Raw genomic sequence first — 22,831 nt, forward strand, 5'->3', positions numbered from 1 at the left:
AATAATATGATGGTATTATGGGGACTGACTGTAGCGTTGACAGCGACATCCCCACTGCTTTAAAAAATGCCTCCACTGTGAAACATGTGGCCTTTTGGTTCACTCAAAACAACTCTAAAGGTAATTCTAGTACAGTGAGTCCACATATTGTGATAGCTGACCAGGGACCCAGACCTGAAATTACCTCTGACTGCTACACCCCACTGGGTAAAAAAAAAAAAAAAATCCTAGGGAAAGACACTGTAACAGTGTAACTTGACTCTCCCCACATGGAAAACAGAACTTTAGAGCCTGGGACTAAACGGGAATGCTGTGAGTCAAAGGAACACACAGAGTTTTTGGCAGATTGGCCCATTTGGTTAAAAATGAACAAGAGTTTTCCATGTAAACATCATGGGTTTGTTTACATACTACATTCATAATTTCTGCATGTTGTTAGGCCCCAGTGACTATATTGAATACGTTTATTGCCTTCAAAGATGTCCAGAAAGTCTTAATTTTTTATGTTTACATGGGTACAAAGTTTACATCCAGATCTCAGTGCAGAGAGGAGAGGAAGCTCCGCCCCTTCATTTGATTGACAGCATAAGTTACAGCCGTTTCAGGTAGCCATATTTACCAGTCGAGTAAGAAGAATGCTACATCTGCATTGATTTCCTCTAACTTCACTTTTCCCCGTAGCAGGCAGTTAGTTAGCAGGCAGAGAAGCTAGTGATGAGACAGAGCAGTAAAAAGCCGACACAGTTGTGCTGGTCAGTAGTTACCAGCTAAATTAATGGTCTGAGAAGGGGAAGGGATGGAAGGAATGTCCATGGTGGTCTGTAATTTCTAACCCCCCTGGGGCTGGGAGTGTGTCTGTGTGTATGTCTATGTATGTGTGTGTGTGTGTGTCTGTTTTTAACCCTTACTGACCAGTAGCTTGGTAAGAGGTAGAGGAAGTGGAACGTTTGATGACGTAACACCTTCCTCCCCTGCAAAGCTAATCCAGATGTGTAAGAGCACACCGGAAAGAATGTCTGACACATACTACACACACACACACACACACACACACACACACTCACACACGGGCCCAAGGGTCATCTCCCTTGTGTGTGTGAGCATGTGTACCTTGCCCTGGACTCATCTGTGTACTTATTTGCTGATGACACAGCACAACACATACACAAAAGACACACCAACAGAAAAGACAGTGATGTACGTGCACACACACACACACACACACACACACACTGAGAGCAAGGCAGATATATGTCAATATATATTCAAATGATTCATTACAGCCAGTATGTAAATCCTTATCAAAGTGTCTGTTAAACCTTCATTAATTGCTGCGTCACATTCACTTTTCCCCAGCCGGTCCGGGAGTTCGAACAGGCAACGTTCCAGTGAAATCCGGCTTCCGTATCCTCTGACCTCTCTCGGTAATTTCCCACAACACTTAGTACAGATCGCACGAGGAAAACATTTACATATTTGTCCCTCAGCTGCCCTAGAACCAGCGTCTTAGCATTGTTAGCATTCCTGACTGAAACCAGCGGATCCAACTACTGGAGCTGCAAGCCAAGGTGCAAACCAAGTAGCCGCTGGAATGCTAGCAACGCTAACAAGCCGCTTTGACAGCGGCTGAAGGACATGTGCAGAAACTTTACCCACACAGTGGCAGCGATCCCTTCACTGGCTCCAAATGTGTCTGTTTCCACTTGCCAATGAAGTGAAGTGCACTGGACTCAAATCAAAACCCTGTAATTAGGTTTTTTGAAGGCCAATATCAATACCGATATTTTTGAATCGAAGATGCCGACATCTGATACTGTGTGCTATCATTCAAACGCTTTCAATTTGACTATTTTCGTGCCAAAAAGGCTTCAAAAAATACAAGGATTTGACGTTGCCTCCAGAATTTGAATCTTGGGAGGGTGCAAAAGTGAAAAGACAAATTTCTCCTTCAGGGATCACAAAAAAACCTTCAAGTGTTCACTTTTGAAGCTTCTCATGCATATTGGAAAGTAAGATATGATCAAAAGCAACTCAAGCACTGGAAGAATCTGATACCGATCAGAGCAGCTGATTCCACTGTTCCAGTGCCAAGCTTGGTGTGTTAGATAACCATGTTAGTCAACAGAGCAAAACCAACTGCTAATGATAAGAATAATAAATAATGATAAACACCGGGCTAGTGGCTAGCTAACACAAGCAAGCTGTTTGGGTTGGCTGTGGCATTGATATTGTGTGTGTGTGTGTGTGTGTGTGTGTGTCAGAACAGGACAAATTCCAGGCCTTGGAGGACCTCGGCTATCAGGGTCTTATCTAGGGGCGAGACTGCAGGAGGCGAGCCCAGCAGCGAGGCTCCATGTCTGGCTTGTGTTAGAGGGCTGGTGGGTGTGGCTCCAGTGTGTGTGTCCATTATTATTAGAAATCACTCCCTGTTTCTATCACACATTTCAAAATCTGACAACAAATAAGTTTAAGAAACAAAAGACATTTCTCCAATTGAACTTTTGCTTGCTTCTGCTTGTTCTCATGCACACACACACACACACACACACACACACACACGTCTTACTCTATTTGTGAGGACCTCCTTCCACTGAAGTCATTCATTCCATCACGCCTAACCCTAACCATAAATTAGCCCCCTTGAAGTAGTAAGGACAAGCCAAAATTACCTCGTTTCTCAAAAATGTCCTCACCCCGAAGGTCTAGAGCTGAAACTGGTTCTCACAAGGATAGAAGTACAACACACACACACCCACACACACACTCCCTGACCTAGATTGTGGACACTGATCCCAGCTCAATTTGCCAATCCTACCTACTAATCAAGGATGTGATGAGGCTGATGCAAAAAAGCAGGAAAATAATGGAGGAAAAGCAGGAAAGCAAGAATCTCCATTAGAAATCAACGCAAGTTTTAAGCCAGCAAAGAAAACCTGAAATGCTGAATAAAGTTCATCCCTGACTAACACTTAAGGTGAGCATGTGGGGACAGAGAGGCTGATCCCTGGTTAGCACTGAGGTAGAAACTTCACCCCCTCAACCCTGCAGGCAGATTTCCTCCTCTGAGCTGGGTCAAAGGTCACAGAGACCACTTGGACACTCTCAGTGGATTAGAGGGGTGTGTGTGTGTGTGTGTGTGTGTGTGTGTGTGTGTGTGTGGGGGGGGGGGGCGCTTGATGTTTGCTGAGTGGTTAGTCTGTCTGCTTAGGAAGCGTGAAAAGAAATAGCATACTCTCTCTCTCTGTCATTATCTATCTCTATACTGTGATCCAGAAGAAGCTCTATATGATGCAGTTTGTTTGATTACATATTTATTGTATCATTGCGCATGCATGGATTTGTTTTATTATTATTATTTTCCTGGGTTTCAGTGGAGAGTTTTAGTGTCCCATGATGGTCTAAATGCTGTTTCAGAGGCTTTTCCACCCTGACAAGAACAAATTTCAGGAGGAAACACTGAATACTTGAATATTTTTAGCATGAAAATGGCCAAATCTTGAATCAATCTTGAATACTGGCTTGAAAAATCTGCATTGGTTGAACCGTATCCTTGACTACACTTTCTTTATTATTATTTTTTTTTTACAAAAGACAGACAGGGGAGGAGTGGGGCGCATGATTAACGGATGTAAACAACAGGATGTGAGAGAGAATAACAGCAGGTGTGATAAGCAGCACGGCTGGAAGTGTTTGCTCTCCGCCCATAGAGTGGGATAGGAATACACACACACACACACACACACACACACACACACACACACACATCTCAATGTGACAAGAAAGGGTGAAATCCGCATTCACTGAAAATGTGCCAAGCAATCACTGTGGATCCATTCAAACCCCCAAAACCATTTCGAGCCTTAAATGTCCATTTCTATTCTACCCAGCGTAATCCTGCAGCCCATACCTCTTGCCAGACTTAATATCCTGCGCCGGCCTTTCCTCTATACACTTTAAGAAGACTTAAAGACCATTTCTGTGTTAAACCAGGACAGGAAAAGGCTTTAAAAATAGGAAGTGCTGCAGCGGAGTCGCGGAGATGTCGAGTTCAAGCACTCCGAGTGGAAAACATCCCCGGTCAACGTTCAAAACTATGAGTCAGCCGTTATCTGAGGGCTGTGTGCGTTGGCTGTGGTGCTGGTATTAAAGTGCATATGTGTGTGTGTGTGTGTGTGTGTGTGTGTGTGTGTGTGCATGTGTGTGCGTTGGCGACACACAGAGAGATGGAAAGACGTGGTCACGGCTAGAGAAAGTGAAGAAAAAACAGATCCATGGGATGATGAATGGAAAAATGTCTGCAGGACCCCCCTCTCCTCTAAACTCCCCCTTTTCTTCCTCCCTCCTGTCTCTCACTGTTTCCTATTCATGGAGCTCAAGTTCAAAAGTCTACCCCCAAAACACACACACACACACACACACACACACACACACACACACTTTCCAGCCCTGCTCTGTCACAGTGACCGATCATTAAATGCAACTGTCACTCCACACACACACTGGCCATCCGGAAGTTGCTCAATCACTGAAGCAGGGTTAGACTGATATATCAGTTTGCCGATATATAGGGAAGATATTGGCAAGTATGCATGAAAAGTTTTATTTTCATCATCATCCTGGGTTTCAATGGAGAGTTTTAGTGTCCCATGATGGTCTAAATGCTGTTTCAGAGGCTTTTCCACCCCGACAAGAATACAACTCTTCTTCTCTTCTAGTTTTTGGAGTGAAAATGGTTTCATTTAAATGTATGACGTATTGGCACCATATCAGAAACCCCCCATCTGTCCAACTCTAGACTCAACCTCCTCTTCCCAGCCTCAAACACAGCTGGCAGATGCAGGGAGACGCTGTTTATGTCAAACACAAGCACAGCTGTCTTTCTATGGTCCTCTTCCTCTCTTCCTCTCTCTCTCTCTCTCTCACACACACACACACACCAACTCACTCATCATGCTCTCATCCTCTGTGTATGCTAGTTAAAAACTGGGTCAGCACACACAAGCATAACTTTTTCCATCTCTGCACTGTAACACTGACCAGTCAGTACCAACCCTGGGCCACCACACACACACACACACACACACACACACACACACACACACTCTCTCTCTCTCCCTCCAACAGTTGCTCAACTAGTGAACCCACTCACTCCTCCTCACACACTCACCTTTGCCAAATCAACACACACTACTCTTTATCCTGAATCTCATTCCATCAGTGAAGGGTTGCTGCATGTTCAGACCCCCCCCTACCACGCACACACACACACACACACACACACACACACACACACACACACACACACACACACACACACACACACACACACACACACACACACACACACACACACACACACACACACAACGCTGCATGCTGGGTAAAAACTAGGTCAGCGCCCGTCTTGCTGGGTACTTCCAGTGAGGTTTTTAATCCTTGGAAAAGGAAAACACTCTGGGAAACTTGTTTGGGCGTGCCGCTGATCTTAATTCCTCCATTAAAGCAGAGCATTCTGAGACGGATGCTTGCCAAGTACAAGCACGCTTGAATGTCAACACACACACACAAAGACACAGACACACACACGTGTTGAACTTTGCACGGATGAATTGGCTTACTGTATGTCACTCCGAATGAAAAGGTTCACCTAAGACAAAGTCGTGATGGAGGGTTGCTCTTTGAGAGGAATGCAGAGAGAAAGGGAAAGCAGGGTTTGACCGATATGGGTTTTTAAAGGCCGATACCAGTAGTGATATTTTTGGATTGAAAGAGAGAGTAAGAAAGATTCACCCATACTTCTGAAATAAGGAAAGACAAAGAGAGGGGTTAACTAGTCGTTTAGAGGGAGAAATGGGAGGAACAGAGGAGTGTCTGGCATTTTGGACAAGAGTCGACTCGCCCCCGCCCCTCACCTTGCCCTGGAGGAGCAAGAGGAGGAGGAGGAGGGATGGAAGGAGATCTAAAAAGAGGGGTGAAAGGTTAACTAGCCAGTGGATGGAGGGGTTGGTATGTCTTGATAGTACACTTGTGTCACAAGACAGGATATGAGCTCCAGATCAGTATAAACCACCAAAGTTGTGTCTCAAAGCTTGCACACCCTACTGTTTAATAAGCATTTACACTTTACTAGCTTCAGACACTTTGATGTTTATTACCTGTAAACCTGAACTTAATGCAGAAGCCACCATGCCCGATTACAGATTAGCGCTGAACAATATATTGCATTCATACTGATACTACAACATGAAAGAATGCAATATCTTTATCGTAAAGTCTATTATATGGTTGTTATTTTAAATTTATTTTTGGAATATGCACAATCAACAAGGGAAGCAGTGAAAGTGAGGACAGAGCTGCAGGCGGGCCTCCCTCAGGCCAAAAATATAGTGTAAGAAGAAGAGGTTGGTCATTAGTGGGAAGCCCAGTGGGAGATATTCCTATAATCTACCTGTGGAGAGTGACTGGAAATGTTTCAAACCACATCAAAATGCAATGAAGACTTCAAACTTATGCCTAGACTTTAAAACCTTAAGACTGCAGCTCATACTTCAACTGCAATATCTCTCAAAATTGCAATATGTGGTTTGTTGGTATTGTGCAGCCCTACTACTGCTTCTAATGTTGCATTGTGGGTCCCTGCCTGCTTCCTAGTCCCCTACAAGAATATATCATTTTTCAATTTTCTTTTTCATCACTTAAAACATGCCAGTTTAAATATGAAAATGTGAAAACTAACTTAGTTTAATGAATCTGGCATGAATGTTAAATGAATCTTCTACTAGCTAGTGAAACGCTTCCACTAGGAATGCGAATTGCAGAGAAATGTGAAATGGAAAAAGCAACAGTTCAAGGACCTAATGAAAATCCTACAGTCTCTTAGACACAGCAGCACATGCTTGCCCTTCTGGCAGGCATAAAAAGAGGTACTCTACTTAAAAAAGGCATCAAACCTCTTAACATTATGTGCTGAAATTGATGTGTTGATAGCTTTTGTGTATACCGCATTGTGTTTAGTAAGTAGTCTTGAATATGAGTTTCCATGGCTCAGCTATTGCACCAAGGACAGAGCATTAACAAGCCAGGCTGTCACTATCCAGACCTAGAAACTACTATATTCATATTTTCTCATTTATACTTCAATAAAGTAAAGCAGCTTTATGATAAATGTGTGTAATCTTGCTTATTTGTGAACTTGGGAAAGTGCAGAGAGGAGAAAAGAAAAAACATTCAAGTGGGATATGGAACAAGTAAGATGAAAGAAAAGAATGTAAAGAAGAGAGAGAGAGAGAGACTGGTCACTGCGTTTCACAAGGCCGCTACTATAAGACTGTGCTGCCAGGCTCATTTTAGGGCTGGGTGCATAAACAGGCCACTCAAGAAGATATTTCAGCCCACACCCTGCTAACCACACACACACACACACACACACACACACAAAACCATTTAAAATCCCAGCAGCGCCTTGAGGAAAAGAGAGGGGACGAATGAGGGACAGGAAGGATAGAGAGTGAAGGGAGAGAGAGACAGACAGAAAAAGACAGAAAGAGAGAGAGACAGGCAGACAGACAGATGGAGGCAGAGAGAAAGACAGAGGAAGAGACAGAAAGACACAGAAATAGAGACACAGAGGGTTAAATTTAGCTTTGCTGCAGAGCGTGAAGGCTCCTGTGGATTTGCCATAATGACCCCTCTCACACACTGATTACTACCTTCACTTTGCTCTCAAATGGCTGCGTGGAGCACACTGAACTCCCACCCACACACACACACACACACACACACACACACACACACACACACACACACATATACCGCACAGAGCCCACTTTCCAAGTTGGGAGTGAAGTTGCATCAGATTTGAAAGATGGTGCCATGTCTCAGAAGGAACTCATCATGTCCTCTGCATATGCGCACCATCTGCGCTGTCAGCAAGTCAGCAAGGTCCAACTGGCTCCCACAGCTTCAACCAATATGTGCTTTTAAAGGCCCATGCTGACATTTTTTTGGACTGAAGCTGATATTTTGTGTCCATATTCACTATCTTTATATTTGACCATTTTCATGTCAAAAAATCTAAAGTTTTAAATGTTTCAATTTTATTCTTGTCAGGATGGAAAGGCCTCCATTCAAACCCAGGATATTAACAGTAACAATGAAAACATATTCACGCATACTTATGGGGAATCCAATCAAAATGTCTCATTAGAATCCGTTCAGGTTAAGGTCTTCCCATAGACAACCAGTGTAGTATCAATTCTACAATAAATATGTAATCAAGCAAACTGCATCATATCATCATATCAGAGGTGGACAACACTGACTGGACCAGATGTGATTTTTGATAAAAAGCCAACATCTGCAAACTGATATATCAGTCTAACCCCAGATGAATACAGTTCCAGCCAGTAATCTGATTGACTAGGGGCTTTAAAAAGTTCAAAATTCCCTACTTTTGTAATTCTTTAGAATCAAGATTTTGGTGAATTCCTGCTAACAGCAGCAAGTCAAATTCTTCCGTCCATGTGCACTATGTAGCTGCTGCCATGTGAAAAGTGTGCAACTCTAACTTGAATGTTTTTCATTTCTTGACTCTAAATTTAACTGGGAATTGACATGGCCCATCAGGAGCCAATTAGCCTGAGCTTAATAGAGTTAGAGTCCAGTGAAATAACCCATTCATAACCCATTATAGAATTTCTAAATCAGCATTTTTGTCCGGCTGATTTTGTTTTCCGAGTTTCTGAAAAACCTTTTTGTACGACTGGAGCTTTTCGACAAATAGCACCAGTATCAAAGATCTTGGTGAATTCTGCTTCAGAAGGCTTAATATAAATCTCTTGCTGAAGGTATAGACAGAACAACCTGAAGATCCGGCACCACGCCTGAGGAAATAATGCCGTGTGTTTGCGTGGATGGGAGAGAGCGTTCATTATCATAAATAGGACATTCCCTGGATGAACGCCTAGCAGGCGCTAAGCAGCCTGGGCTATTGATAGAGAGGCTGCTCAGGCTGTGGTGCGCAGAGCGGCAGCATGCGTCACTTTGTCAAATGTCGTCACGTCAGTGCTTGATGAGCAATATTGTAACTGTGACTTGTTTGTCATTTACTCATTCGCTATATAAAACGTCTGCAGTAGGACGTTTTCTGTTTTTTCTGTGTGTGTGTGTCCCCAGTGACCGTCCCTCCCAGCAGACTCTGACACTCATGTTACAGCAGGCACATGGACCTTTCAGAGAGAGAGAGAGAGAGAAGAGAGAGAGAGAGAGAGAGAGAGAGAGAGAGAGAGAGAGAGAGAGAGAGAGAGAGAGAGACTGAGAGAGAGAGAGCGAGGCCACCAGCGAGCAGGATGCCCTGCCCCGACGGAGAACAGGCGCCGCTCTGTGAGCACATGGAGAACCCTCTATTTACGTTAGACACTGCGCGTATGTGTGTGTGTGTGTGTTTGCTTACTCAGAATCGAATGATTCAATCCTGAGTGTGTGTGTGAGTTGAGCTCTCAAAGCAATCACTTGTGTTCAAAAGTATTTAAAAGTGCAAAAAAGTGCTAAAGAAATAAAGAATGACCGCTAGTATCAGATTCACAGAGAAGCGTCACTCCACATCTGTAGGTATGCAGCATTATGTAAGCCGACGCATATTTGGGAAGTCCTGGAGCATGTGCAGGGCAAATAGACTCTCTCTCCTTTTTTTTCTTCTTCTCCAGATGAGCGCAGCGAGTACACCATGTGCTGAACAGCAAGATACAAGTATGTGCAAGTGCAGGAGACGGCATTCAAGTTTAAGGCCTCTCTCTCTCTCTCTTTCTCTCTCTCTCTCTTTCTCTCTCCCCCCCAGGAATGCAAGAGCTATATCATGGCTCGCTCTCCCTTTTTGCCGCTTTCTTTTTCTCGCATTCTCACTGTACTGGGGATATAATATGATGTAGTTTGATTGATTGCATATAATTGATCAATACTACACTGGTTGTCTATGGGAAGACCTGAACCTGAACTGATTCTAATGAGACATTTTGATCGGATTCCATACAAATTTGAAAGATCTATTATCGTTATCCTGGGTTTCAATGGGAGAGTTTTGGTGTCCAATGGACTAAATGCTGAAAACATTTACACATATGGGACATTGACACAAAATATCAGCTATTGGCCTTCAAAAACCTATATTGGTTGAATCCTAGAGTCTCTCTCTCTCTCCCTCTCTCTCTCTGTGGAAGTCTACAGTGAGTATACAGAGGCAAGGTGGATGGTAGGTCACATGTTTGGCTGCTATGCTAAAATGTATGAAATGAAATGAAAATGTGTGTGTTTCAGTCAGGAAACACACACAGGAATCAGATTTATGACCCGGTCTGTCACGCTCTGTGGATTATCCAGGTCCAGATGACAATGACGACAAGGAAATAAGCGTTTCCTTGACACACATGCAGAAATCTGCCGACCAGACATCTTTTTGGGATTAAGTGGACAAGCTGGTCCGGCAGAAACCTGATTCCCTGTCAGCCCGTGAGCTGCTGACTTCTTGAAATTTATCATTACTATTTTCCTTACCTCACTACATGCAGGTATTCATATTACACAAGCTTACACACAGAACTAACTATAGCTCTCTAGCAGTCGTGAGCCTATCTATGCCTATAAATAGGCTACTTCATGTTGGGAAAACTCATTATCATTACAAGCTCAACAGGTTACAGTCATTAGTCACATCACCTTTGCATAACCCTCTCCCTTCCCACTCAAACTCGAACGACAAGATTTTACGTATGCATGATTAGACTGTTTGAATTCCAAAAACACCCCTGCTATTTGTGTTTAATAGCGTCATGAAAAGACATCATTTGAATTTCCAATGCACCACTACTAACCACATAATTTAAAAAAAAATGATTTGAATTCACAAACGCCCATAACTATCTGTGTTCAACTACTGAGCCAAACAGAAGAAATCATTTGAGTCTGATAAACACTATGATGTGGGTTTGGTTCTGAAGGACAATCGTAGGAGGCAGATTCAAGTTGGGCTTGTTACTCAACAAAAGTAATTCATTAGTCATTACCTGTTCATTTCAAAAGTAAATACTATTAGGCCTACTTTAATTCTTACTCCTTGGGAAACAGAGGCAAGTTCAACCAGTCTTTGGTCAAAAATGCTGTAGGCTAGTGGAGAGATAAGCAGAGCTGGAGAAGGTCCACAACAAAGACCGCAGCACAACTAGGAAACATCCATAATGATTCATAACTTTAGCTAATATTAGCAGTCAGCTACTTCATTGTTAATGTTAATCACCAAACAACTGGGTCAAACTGTGTCAGTTGTAGCCGACAGCTAGTTTTAACAGTAACAGTTGTAACTGCCTAAAGTCACCTAATGCTAGTGTTAGCTAGCAGACAGCTAACAAACTATCTGACTGTCAAAGAAGCACCACGAAGAATATGAAGCATAATGGCAGCATATTACTAACACTACAGATAAAGTGTGATGATGCTTTACAGTGAGAATTCAACCTGGTTGAATAACATGTTAACAACATGATGTAGCTGACTGCTAATATTAGCTTAAGTTTTGGATCAACGTTATAGACGTTTCTTTGATTTGGACCTTCGCCAGCTCTGCTCATCACTCAACAATTTCAAAAGATAATTTTGGTGAATATTTTACATTTTCTTGTCTACAGACTGGTTGAGTCTGCTTTTGTTTCCATACTTCTGCTGTGTAGATAAAGCGAATCTATGGTTAGTCGAAACACCTAGGTTAATTTAAGCTACTACAACGTCAATAAGGCTATTTCAGTTAGCATGTGAATGGAGGGGAATGGAGAAAGCAGGACTCCACCTTCATACCTCTGTGATGTTATTATATCAAAACCTGAGAAACTAGATCATGAACTTGCACAACAGAGACAGGGAGAGGAACACAGAGAGATAGAGGAGAGAGAGATGGGGGTGATTGCTTAATGATGAGAGAACCAGACGTTTGGGTGAGGACCACACACACACACACACACACACACACACACACACAAACACAAACACACACACTCACACACCAAGATCCTTAAGTGCACTGCAACTGAGAACAGTTTACATTGTTGTGAGGAATTCCATGTCAACAAACCCAGGGAGAGAAAGTGAGAGTGTGTATGCGAGGTGTGTATGTGTGTGTGTGTGTGTGTGTGTGTGTGTGTGTGTGTGTGTGTGTGTGAGAGAGAGACCCAAGGAATGAGGAGAGGGGGCACAGCCAGGGAACTGGAACAAAGACACCAGTCTGTTCTCATGGCATCTGAGAGAATCAACCTTTCCTTCTCTCTCTCCCATACAGTACAGTCTTGTTGGCCCGCATATGCACACACACACACACCATGAATAACTCCACTATTCATTCTTTACTAAACATAGAATATTTGCCGCACTAACAAGTACATTATAGTACTTCCTAACACAACCTGGCCTTTATGTGTGTGGGAGGTCAGCAGTAGCCAGGTCAGTGGTTCAAACCCCTGGAGGGGGGGTGAAGGAGTTTAGGCACTGAACCCCTAAACTGCTCCAGTGACTTCTATTCATAAGTATACTAGAGTTTTAAAGGAACACACAACATTTTTGGGAGATGGTCCCATTGGTCAACTTACTACCTAAATCATCCATGTGTCCCTGGTAGATCATTGGCTCCAGTGCTTCATGCTAACACTTCAGCATACACTATGTTCAGTGATAGTAGGAAGCTAGCATTGTCCAAAGTAAGAAGACTGGCCTTTTGTTAGTGGTTTTATTATATGGCCTGTAGATTTATACATGTAAAAAATTAAATGTTATTAAGTCAGTATAGGCGATCTAGCCACGGTTTAATTTTGGAACTATTTCAGGTCAGCAGCCATCTGTGTAATGTCATTTTTGTGTCATATTTCATGTAAATTTCATGTAAAGTTCTCATTTCCTCACTTTTAAGATAATGCTTGTAGCCTACTATCACTCAACATAGTGTATGCTAAAGAGTTAGCATGGAGCACCAGATCCAATGATCTACAGGGGACACATGGATGATTTTGGTGTCTAGGTTCTCATCACTTAATGTTCACAAGCAGGCCAATCTCCCAAAAATGTGTATTCCTGTAATAGACAATAGATTGTGAAATAATAACAGCAGCAAAACAGACAAACTGCAGCTGACTGGCCTGATACTTTTGGCTTTTGGCTGGAATTGTGGCCCCAGGGTTTGTTTAATGAAGATAGATCCACAGCTTGAACCACTCTGAGGTTTTAAGAACGCAAGTCGTCACCTGTCTGTAAGGTTTACCTGGAGTAGGTAAATGCCAAAGTGTCTGTGTGTGTGTGTGTGTGTGTGTGTGTGTGTGTGTGTGTGTGTGTAGTCTCAGTCTCAGGCTCAGTAGGGCAACAGTGTCTGATTCCCATCCTGCAAGCCAGCTGCATTTTCCCCTGTAAACCCAATCGCTCCTCCCACCCAGACACACAATCACACACACACACACACACACACACACACACGCAGTCAATTATGCTCTCTTACACTCACATATGCTTGGACCAACTCTCTCTCACCGTCTTTCTCTCTCTTTCTCTGTCTGTCTCTCTCTCACACACACACACACACACACAAACTTGGCCCAGAAGTCTACCCAGAAAGCCATATGGCTGGAACACATACCTCAAGTTACATAACTGAAAACGCAAGTCCTTCTAAAAGCAGGGTTCTCCTTACTGCAAGGAGATGCTGTGTGTGTGTGTGTGTGTGTGTGTGCACGTGTATGTGTGTGTGTGTGTGTGTGTGTGTAACCTATTGAACCTGCAATAAGAAGCAGCCTTGAGGGGAGGTTCTATAGGTTATCACCCTGTTGCATCAGTGTGAAACACACACATACGCAGCAAAAGAAAAAAAAGTGATTGTCATGATTAGTAAACTTGTGTAATGAAACACGAATACCTGCCTTTGCAAACATTAAGTTACATTTTCAGGGGAGCGCTAACAACATTTTCCACATTTTCTACATACTTAAGATGCCAAACTTCCCCAGAATGCAAATGAGCTCTCAAACGTTTTCACGTTTCAGACACACACTTGAAAAAATGTAAGAAGAAGAATGGTATATCTGTCTGTATGTTGGGAGGCATTTTCTAATTGGGGTAATTTCAAGTGAATTGAATTATACTTAAGTTAAACTACTCCTCATTTTGCTGGGGAACCCCTCAAGGAGCCCCGAGGGCCCCCACTCTGAGAGCCACAGCCCTATAATCACCAATAATTATGGGCTCTTTTTAAAATTAAAGGGATTTAAAATCATATGTAATAATCTTTTCCTTGTGTGGCGTTTTTTTTTTTTTTTGCTAGATTCAAGACAAGAAAAAACTTTCCTCCTGGGCTTTCAGTGGATTTCCAGTGGCAGGCTGTGATGTGAACTCCAGACGCCTGCATCTTAAAAAAAAAACAGCTCTATCACTGCAACCAGAAAGGCGAAAGGCTCTAATTAGTTTCCCAGCTTCATTATAGAAAGTTAGATAAGTTGTTGATGGGCAAAAATGACTTTCAGCTAAATTTAGTTCAGTTCAAGAGTATAACTGGAGTTTAAAAAGAAAACTTTCAGTGAATGGTTTTGTAATTAAAGGCTGCACGCGCACACACACACACACACACACACACACACACACACGGCTTTTGTCCCCAATTGCACAAGCCGTCCCCAATCAACTGGTCTTAAGTCTGGTGTGTGTCCCTGAAAGTGACTTAAGTCATACACCGCCCCCCCCCCCCCCCCCCCCCCCCCCCCCCCCCCACACACACACACACACACAATCTACTGCCCCATATCCAATGATCTAGTGGTAAATGAAAAGGTGGCTGTGACTTCCAGTCTGATCATCACAAGGCAAACAACCACCAATATAAACAAAACTCTATTGTATTTTCATAAATGTATTAATTTATGCTTTTTCCCTTAAAAGACCCTAACTTCTCATAACTGACATCAATTTAACACTATTTACTAAACGATGCCTTTCCATCAGAAAGTTTATGTAGACCCAATAATATGGGTTTACCCTCCACTGCATCCCTCACTCTGTTTTTTATTATATGCATTTGTCAGTGTCATTTGTTGCTCTGTTAAACACTTGGTGGACCATGCTGTTGCTGTTTAAATGCGCTTTAGAAAAAAAAAAAGAAAGTTGCCCTGGTGAGAAATAACTGTATACCTGCATCCTGGACCCCAAGGCTCAACTTGTGAATGGAAAGCCAGGAGCGCAACTAAACCGGATCAGCTCGCTCACACACACTCACACACACACACACACTAAACAGATTACACCCCCCTCCTCTCTGAATTAAGCCTCATCAAAGTGAGATAAGGGTGATTATGGTCGTGTGTGAAGCTGCACAGCCGCCACTATAGGCCCTCATCGATCAATCACACAGTTCGGGTCCTTTTCCCCAATCACCGATCGATCACTTACGGTGCTGTAAAGGACGGAGTCGTTCTCCCCGGCCTCGGACAGCTCGCTGAGGTTCCTGTCCCAGTGCAGAAACGACTCACTACTGTCGAGGATTTCCATGCTTTTCCTCGCCGCTGATTCTGGCCTTTAAACGATGCCCGGGTCTGTTTCTTCTTCTTCGCAGCAGCAGAAACACAGTGACACTGTTGCACTGCAGTCCGGTTGGAAAGCAAACTCCTTCAAAGTGAGATCAACCGCAGAACGCCTCGATCCTCCAACTCAGGATGGGAGAAAAAAGTTATTAACAAGTTGTGTGAAATGGAAAGACCGACGCGGATGTGTAGAAATCCCGCTTTAGCACACAGAGGAGTGGATGTGTGTGTGTTGTGTCTGGAGATGAGAGCGGCAGTCCCGGCTGCGTCTTGTTTATTATCTTCCTTTAGTTCAGGGTCCAGCACAGTTTTCCTTTTCTGTTTCTCTCCTGATGGGAGGCTCTTTCTCACAGCCAGACACACTGGAATTTATGGGCGGAGACACAGAGAGAGAGAGGGGGGGGGGGAGAGAGAGAGGGACTGACTGTGTATTTAGAGAGCGGTTTAGGATTCATATCCAGGGTAAATAATATTCATGTTGAAATATACTACTATGATAGCATAACATGTTTAATATAAGACTATTAATAATTCACTGGAACCAGTTGCTTCAAAGGTGTCAAATTTCCACAATTAAAAAAAAATGACTTCCGGTCATGAATTTCACAATAAAACCCTCATTGCATTTTGTGTCACTTTACAGGTTAAAATCTGTGATATTGTGCTAAGTATAAAGGTGGGCAAACAACACTATGACATCCAGTCAGTGATCATCATAAGGCAAACTGATGTAGGGTCTTTTCCCTTGAAAGACCCTACATCAGTTTGATAAGATAGAGTAGCATGACATTTTAATGATCTCCCGGGGGAAACTGGGTCATTGCAGCAGTAAATAGTCATAGCCTACCGCAAAGAAAAATAGAATTGTTCAGTAAGAAAAACATTTGAATGAAAAGTATGAGTAAGGTAGCCTATAGATTACAGTAGGAGGGTGTACAAAATAACAGCAGTCGAATATACTGAGACATATAACTGATAAAATCGCGGTAATTAAAGTGATTGTAATGCATCATTGCTTATTCCTTTATTTTCTAAAAATGATAAGGTTTCACGCCTTTATTTTGAAAGCAAATCCACCTATTTTCCGGTCTCACTCTGGCTAATTCTGGCAGCTTGACGAAACTTCTCCGAACTGAATCCACAGGTTCCCTACGATCCAAGTCCCGCCCACATCCATCTGACTGACCAATCAGACACACTCAGCCATTCAAAATCTACTTACAGGTTTCCTCTGAGCGGCGGCAGCGTTGACCAATCAGGCGGCTTGGACCTCCTGGGCCGCAGACTGACAAGAAACACAACCAATGAACAAAGGCTTCCACACTTCCTGTGACCAATCAGTTAAGGCCAAGAATACCTCTGACCAAACCCCGCCTCGCGGGGCAGAGATGCAGCCAATCAACGTCCACTGATGAAAAGAATATAATATTTTCTTACCAACTTTGAGTACTTATAAATTTCAAACGTATTAATTCTCACTTTAGTAGACTTGTTTTATGTAAGGATCTTACATAAGTTTCCTGTCTCTTGTGGGTTTTATTTGTTTTTTTTATTTTTATAATTTTATTGAATTTTTATATGTCTTACCTTGCTTTAGCTGGCTTTAACTCCCCCCTGCTTTGTAAAGCACTTTGTAAATGAAAGCTTTTTTTTTTAAGCATGAGAGTTCTTAGCACTAGGACCGTCAGTGTTTAAAATCATAAACTTTGATAATGCAAAATATTAGAAATATCTGCTCTCTGTTTAAAACAGAGTGAGCAAATGAATCCAGGTTTGAGATCTCTTCTTGATTTCACTAATTCATCTACTTCCATCATGAAGGGGGGAGGGGCAATCTACACATGGATTATATTATTAAAAACCCAGTGACAAACCCTATTAAACAACATGCAACATATACAAGTGAACATAAAAACTCCAAAGAAACAGATACTGTGGAAAAAAAGGTCTATTAACACAATCGTTACAGACTGAGACGGACCAACGTTGTCCTTAAAGAAGACACCTAAGAACATGACAGCAACCAGCCACCGTCCAGGAAGGAAATGAGAGGAGATGGCGTGATAATCACAACCGACACAAGAGAGTGACACTTGCAGATAAAGGGCAGAAAATAGGAACAGACGAAACAGAAAGAGTCAGGTGGACTTTGGATCGGAAAACAGAAATACAGTAAAACACACTATCTGTTCCTCAGAAACCCTGATCAGGGATGTGATTGGGAATACAAAGGAAAAGTGTCCTCTATCATTAGAGTTGTCAAAAATAAAGTAAAAAAAAAAAAAAGTCAGTTGTGTAGAATTGAAGGTGCTTCATCTGAATGAGCATGCATGTCTTTTTTTGCCCCTGTATTTCAAACAATTTCAGTCATCTGCACATCTCACTGGTTTTGAACATTCATTCATGAGAGGTTTGGATGAAGCGAGGCTTTTCTGTAGCAAGTACAAGAACGACAGTCGGCACTTGGCATTCTTAATAACATTCAAACAGCACAACGTGTTAAGAGCTTTGGGTCGGAGCATTTGCAAAAGAGCAGGACGATGAGAAACTTCATGAACGTGCATTTCTGATCTGGACAAGATGCTAGCTGATTACTGGAAGGAAAAAAAACAAACACTTGGTTCCTGTTGTCAGATGAAAACATTGCATCTCGAAAAACTCAAGCCGTTTAGAAATTAAGACATTATTTCCAGATTGAAAATATTGGTTTTCCTCATTAATCCTGGCAAATATTCATCCATTGCGCTCATCTGGAAACTGTTAAATCAATCCTACTGCGACTACAGTAGTTCAAATCTATGACCAGGTGTTTCATTTATCTGTCTTTCTATCACTGAAATATCCAAACTCAGAGCTATGATGTACGAGAAACAGTTTGAGGCGAGCTGGATGGGAAATCTTTCCAAGAACAATGAACCACAATACTCTATCCACAGTATTTTCGTCCCTTATAACCCATCATGTTATCGGTTTCAACCCGTTGACAAACTCTATCTCCTTTCCCATTGCCTCAAAAAGTTGCCCATGTATCATCAATCAAACAACGCATTTGCAAACCAGGTCAGTTGCCTCCAACATGATTTTAACACTAGAGAGCACACGCAAAAGAGTATATATCTATATAATGGTCATGTACACATAAAATAATCAAAATACTAAATAGGTGTGTATAATATGAGAGTTGGCTTTTTACAGCATACGCTTAATGCCCGAAGCACTATGGTATTTTTTCCACCAGTAGGGGGAGCCACAGTCATAAATAACCAGTGTGTCACACCATATTCTGTCCCCCTTCTCGTGGATAAACACAGTTCCTCTGTTGGGTGGAGTTTAGTTCCTCAGTCTTATTTTGTATAAACATAAGAGCGTAGTTGTACAAAACAAGTCATCTTCCCGTCTTGGCTGCAGACGGTACGGAGAGTCCCTCAGGTTCTGTCTCGCACGTTGTCGCTCAGGAAGACAATGTTGTCTGGAGACACAGGGGGAGACAGGTGGGTGTTAAGGTGTCATGACGAGATGGGTAGAATCAGAGATTGCATATGTGTGTGTGTGTGTGTTCTCTGACCTGCGATGATGGTGGTGGCCTGCCGTCTGACTTGGTTCTTGTCCACATACTCTCCATAGTCTAGTTTCCCCTCCACCAGAATTCGAGACCTGCAACCAGCAACAGACAGCCTCAGGATTAGTCCTGTTTCACAGTCTACACACACACACACAACACACACACAACACACACGCAACGCTAACGCATATTGCAACGTCATGCGTTTCAGGTAGAGGCGCTGAATGCAAATACTGCTAAATGAACAACTACAAACAAAGAAGTAGTCGTTTCTGGTGTAAAAACACGAAAATGGCAGTGGCAAAGACTCACAAGACTGAATTTGGCTGATTGTAATTGTAATAAATAATGGCCATTTTTCCTGAGGCTCCCTAACATATACTGTGTTTCCTTTTTTTTTTTACTGTTATTTGTGTTTGTCTGGTTTTGTCCAGTCAGGTATATTTGTCCAGTACATCTATAATGGAAACTTGATATATACTTTGACTGTTACATATTATCAGTCAAGCATGCGTAGTCATGTCAAAATAATGTTAAAATTAGTTCATTTTATCTACAGCTTTAGCCAGAACAATAACACACATACCCAACATTTCAATACAACCGTAGTCTTCATAAAGTCTTCAATAAAATCAACCAATTTGAAGGTTATTTTGGCTTTACTGCACATGCCTCCCCATTGGGAATATTCACCATAACTGTTGGCTTGGGAACGTGTGTGACCACACATTTTTCTTTACTGTGTGGATTTCCAATAGTGGTCAGGCTCAGGTAGAGAATATTGTTGAAAAATGCTATGTTATCAGCAATTTACCATTTACAAGACAGGGAAAAACAACACTGGACTAAACAAAACAATATATAAAAAGGTACTGTGAAGGGGTGTTTAGACTCACATTACACCGTAACAGTTATTTTTAAGGATTTTTAGAGTGTGTGTGTGTGTTTTTGTCTGAGAAGAGACATCATCAGGAGTGTAGGCCGTACCCTTTCTTGATGTAATTGTAGGCCACGTCTCTCAAACCAGGTTTGAACACCGACACACGATGCCATGTTGTCTTCTGACTCACGTCCCCTAGAGTCACAAAACAACAGCACACAGTCTATATAACTGAATTTAACACTCAGTCTCAATCCATCTGTCAATCATTTCTACACCCTTTATATAATAACCTGATTAAATCTACATGCTATGATACATGAACTCTATGTGGAAGTGCAAAGTGGGGTATAAGGAACACACATATATATATATATATATATATATATATATATATATATATATATATATGTATACAGTATATCATTAAGAAGTATGGATATGAGTCAAACTACTGTTGGTCATAACCAGTTGAACAGAGGGTCTAAAGGCGACATCTACTGGCCAAAAGCGACACTGCACAGCAACACTTTTTACCCTCACATGTTCAACAGAAATGGCAGACATAAAACATTAAGTGTGCAAGATGTACACTATCGCCCAATTCTACAGTGCAGACAAGCTGTTTTAGAGCAGCTGAAGGACAAGAGCTAAATCTTTTTCCCATAATATGACAAGCGCCTGGCAAAGAAAACATCCCTTTAACAGTTCCTACCTGTGGAGGTCATCTCTCCGTCCCCAGAGCGCCACATCTCGTTGGTCGCCAACGAGAAGATGGTGACGGGGTTACGGCCCTCCACTTGTCTCATCACAGGGTCCTGACCCACTCGGCCCAACAGCTGCACACGGTTTATCGCTGGAAGAAAAAAACACACACACATAAAAAGTTATCAGGGTTTGTCTTGTTAACACGAAATATGCAAATACATAATTTCAAAAATGGATAGGTATACTTAATGAGACACAAATATGTGTTATTATCTCAGTTATTGAGCTAACCTAAGCAAAGGTAAAATCCTTCACTTATACACACGCACACACACACACACACATACACACACTTTACTCACATCTCTCTAGGATCAGGCTGGTGTCTGTGCTCCTGTGTCTGACCACCTGCCTAAAAATCTGTGGAGGAGATAGATTTGGCCACATGGCTATTAAATATACTTTCTATGTTAAGTTATTAGTATGCAGAGTTTAGTGTAGGCTACATTCAAAGACATACATCTGAAATTTTAGTCAGGTTTTTTTTCCCATTTTGCTGACCTAATCTCTTTGCATACAATGCAATAGATAAAATAGTCATACATAGAAAAAGCAACTGCATTCTTGCATAGAATTTCAATTTCTGGCTGAAAATTCTTATGACAGTCTCAGAGACAAAAATATTAATCAATTCATCCATGCAAGACTTCAGTGTGCGGGAGTGTTTTTTTTCTGATAACATGCCTCAATTAAAAACACAAAAAATATCAGTACAATAGTGGTTTCCTTCTCACCTGTGCTGAGGCACTTCTCAACATCTTCTCCTCTGTGCTAGACAGACAGCTCTGAGTGAAGCAGCAGGCAAACTGAGAGACAGCTGCTGAAGCATTAAGAGAAGTGATCAGGAAAACACAGACAGAAAATCAGGTTACCATCACTAGAAGTGAATGGGAGTGCTGCATCTACAGATTACATCCTGGGGCAGTGGAAAGTGCACAACAAGCAACTGCACAACATTGACATTGCCAAGTGAAGGTAAACTGTAATGTACTAGGTATGAGCTTGTGTCTGTTTTTGCATATACTGTCCATTATCGTCTGATTGTTGCTTGTCATATGGCTCGGATATGATGCAACATGTGAGGTCTTGTAAGTCAGGCCAAACTCCATTCCAAAATCTGGCACTTTAATGGTGACTTGTTCATCTGCGAAGGTAAATACCTGGTAGAACATGATTGAAGACGTTTAACGAATCAATAGGATCAACTCTTCAATTCGGCATGCATCCAATACTGCATTCTGTTTTTGCAGTTCAGAAAGATTTCCACTTTTACCACTGGTTCGCCTATTAACACTACAAAATAGTTTTGTAGTCTTCCACCAAGATACACTCTGGTAGCCGATAGTGAGCGGTGTGAACCAGTTCTAACGATTACGATTTTACTGAAAGGAAGTGTTGTCGGTGGACAATCTATATGCCGAATTTACCAGAAGACCCTTACGATTCCTAAAATGTCTTAACCCATGTTCTACGAGGTGTGTGCCTTTGCCGATAAGCAAGGCAGCGGAGTGTATCGGGGCTACACTACAGTCAGACATGTTGGACGACCAGAGTCAAACCCCCGACTATCAAACGCAGCAGCAATGAGGCGTCTCGAGACTCCCGCCACTGGATGTAGAAATAAAATAACCGCCTGGAAACAAACTGTATTCCCGGCATGTTTTGGTCTACAGGCTGCAGCAACTGAGAAGAGCCGTACTGTGTTGGGATAGTGAATAGTCAGGTTGTACGAAAACAGAAGAAATATGTTTGTTGAAACTTACGAGGTGCAGGACTTCAGAAAAGACTTCGGTAACCTCACGCTGTTTCCGGTCCGTCTCCGACACAGGTCCGACGTTCTCCGGGACGGGGTAAAAAGTTCCGGCTCGGGTCTATTTTTCTTCTTCGAGCCTTCTCCTCCTTCTCCTTCTCCTTCTCCTTCTTCTTTTATGGATTACTGCAAGCAATAATAATTAATAGAAAAGATGTACGTAAAGAAATATTTATAAGCACATAACATATACACCAAGAGGACCTGAAATACAGATTACC

At 42.2% G+C, this 22,831-nt stretch overlaps 2 protein-coding genes across 3 annotated transcripts in view; both read right to left on the bottom strand.

Moving 5' to 3' along the window:
• The window catches only part of creb3l2 (cAMP responsive element binding protein 3-like 2), a 30,347-nt gene extending 14,419 nt beyond the window's left edge, over window positions 1–15,928 (bottom strand). The window contains exon 1 of the mRNA XM_071920595.2: window positions 15,460–15,928. Within this exon, the coding sequence (XP_071776696.2) occupies window positions 15,460–15,558 (99 nt within the window). The 5' untranslated portion in view covers window positions 15,559–15,928. The remainder of the gene's footprint in view (window positions 1–15,459) is intronic.
• A 1,991-nt stretch (window positions 15,929–17,919) lies between these two features.
• On the bottom strand, window positions 17,920–22,629 carry ssbp1 (single-stranded DNA binding protein 1). 2 transcript variants are annotated; one of them, XM_071920613.2, is made up of 7 exons: window positions 22,564–22,629; window positions 21,535–21,620; window positions 21,103–21,160; window positions 20,748–20,888; window positions 20,140–20,227; window positions 19,156–19,244; window positions 17,920–19,059 (listed from the first exon to the last, which is right to left on the bottom strand). In XM_071920613.2, the coding sequence occupies exons 2-7, from the start codon at window positions 21,556–21,558 to the stop codon at window positions 19,016–19,018; spliced, it is 444 nt and encodes a 147-aa protein (XP_071776714.1). In that variant the 5' UTR covers window positions 21,559–21,620; window positions 22,564–22,629; the 3' UTR covers window positions 17,920–19,015. The 2 variants fall into 2 exon arrangements, with proteins under 2 accessions (XP_071776714.1, XP_078138039.1); XM_078281913.1 differs by having other exon boundaries at window positions 21,535–21,617; window positions 22,564–22,611.
• Window positions 22,630–22,831: the final 202 nt, after the last annotated feature.

The sequence above is a fragment of the Centroberyx gerrardi genome, chromosome 24 (genome assembly GCF_048128805.1).
Source record: "Centroberyx gerrardi isolate f3 chromosome 24, fCenGer3.hap1.cur.20231027, whole genome shotgun sequence".
Lineage (NCBI taxonomy): Eukaryota > Metazoa > Chordata > Actinopteri > Beryciformes > Berycidae > Centroberyx > Centroberyx gerrardi.

Coding starts and splice junctions, on each gene's coding strand:
- ssbp1 (XM_071920613.2), bottom strand. CDS start 21,558: ATGTTGAGAAGTGCCTCAGCACAG. Junction 21,161..21,534: donor TGAGAAGTGCCTCAGCACAG/GTGAGAAGGAAA, acceptor TCTCCTCCACAG/ATTTTTAGGCAGGTGGTCAG. Junction 20,228..20,747: donor CGGAGAGATGACCTCCACAG/GTAGGAACTGTT, acceptor TTGTGACTCTAG/GGGACGTGAGTCAGAAGACA.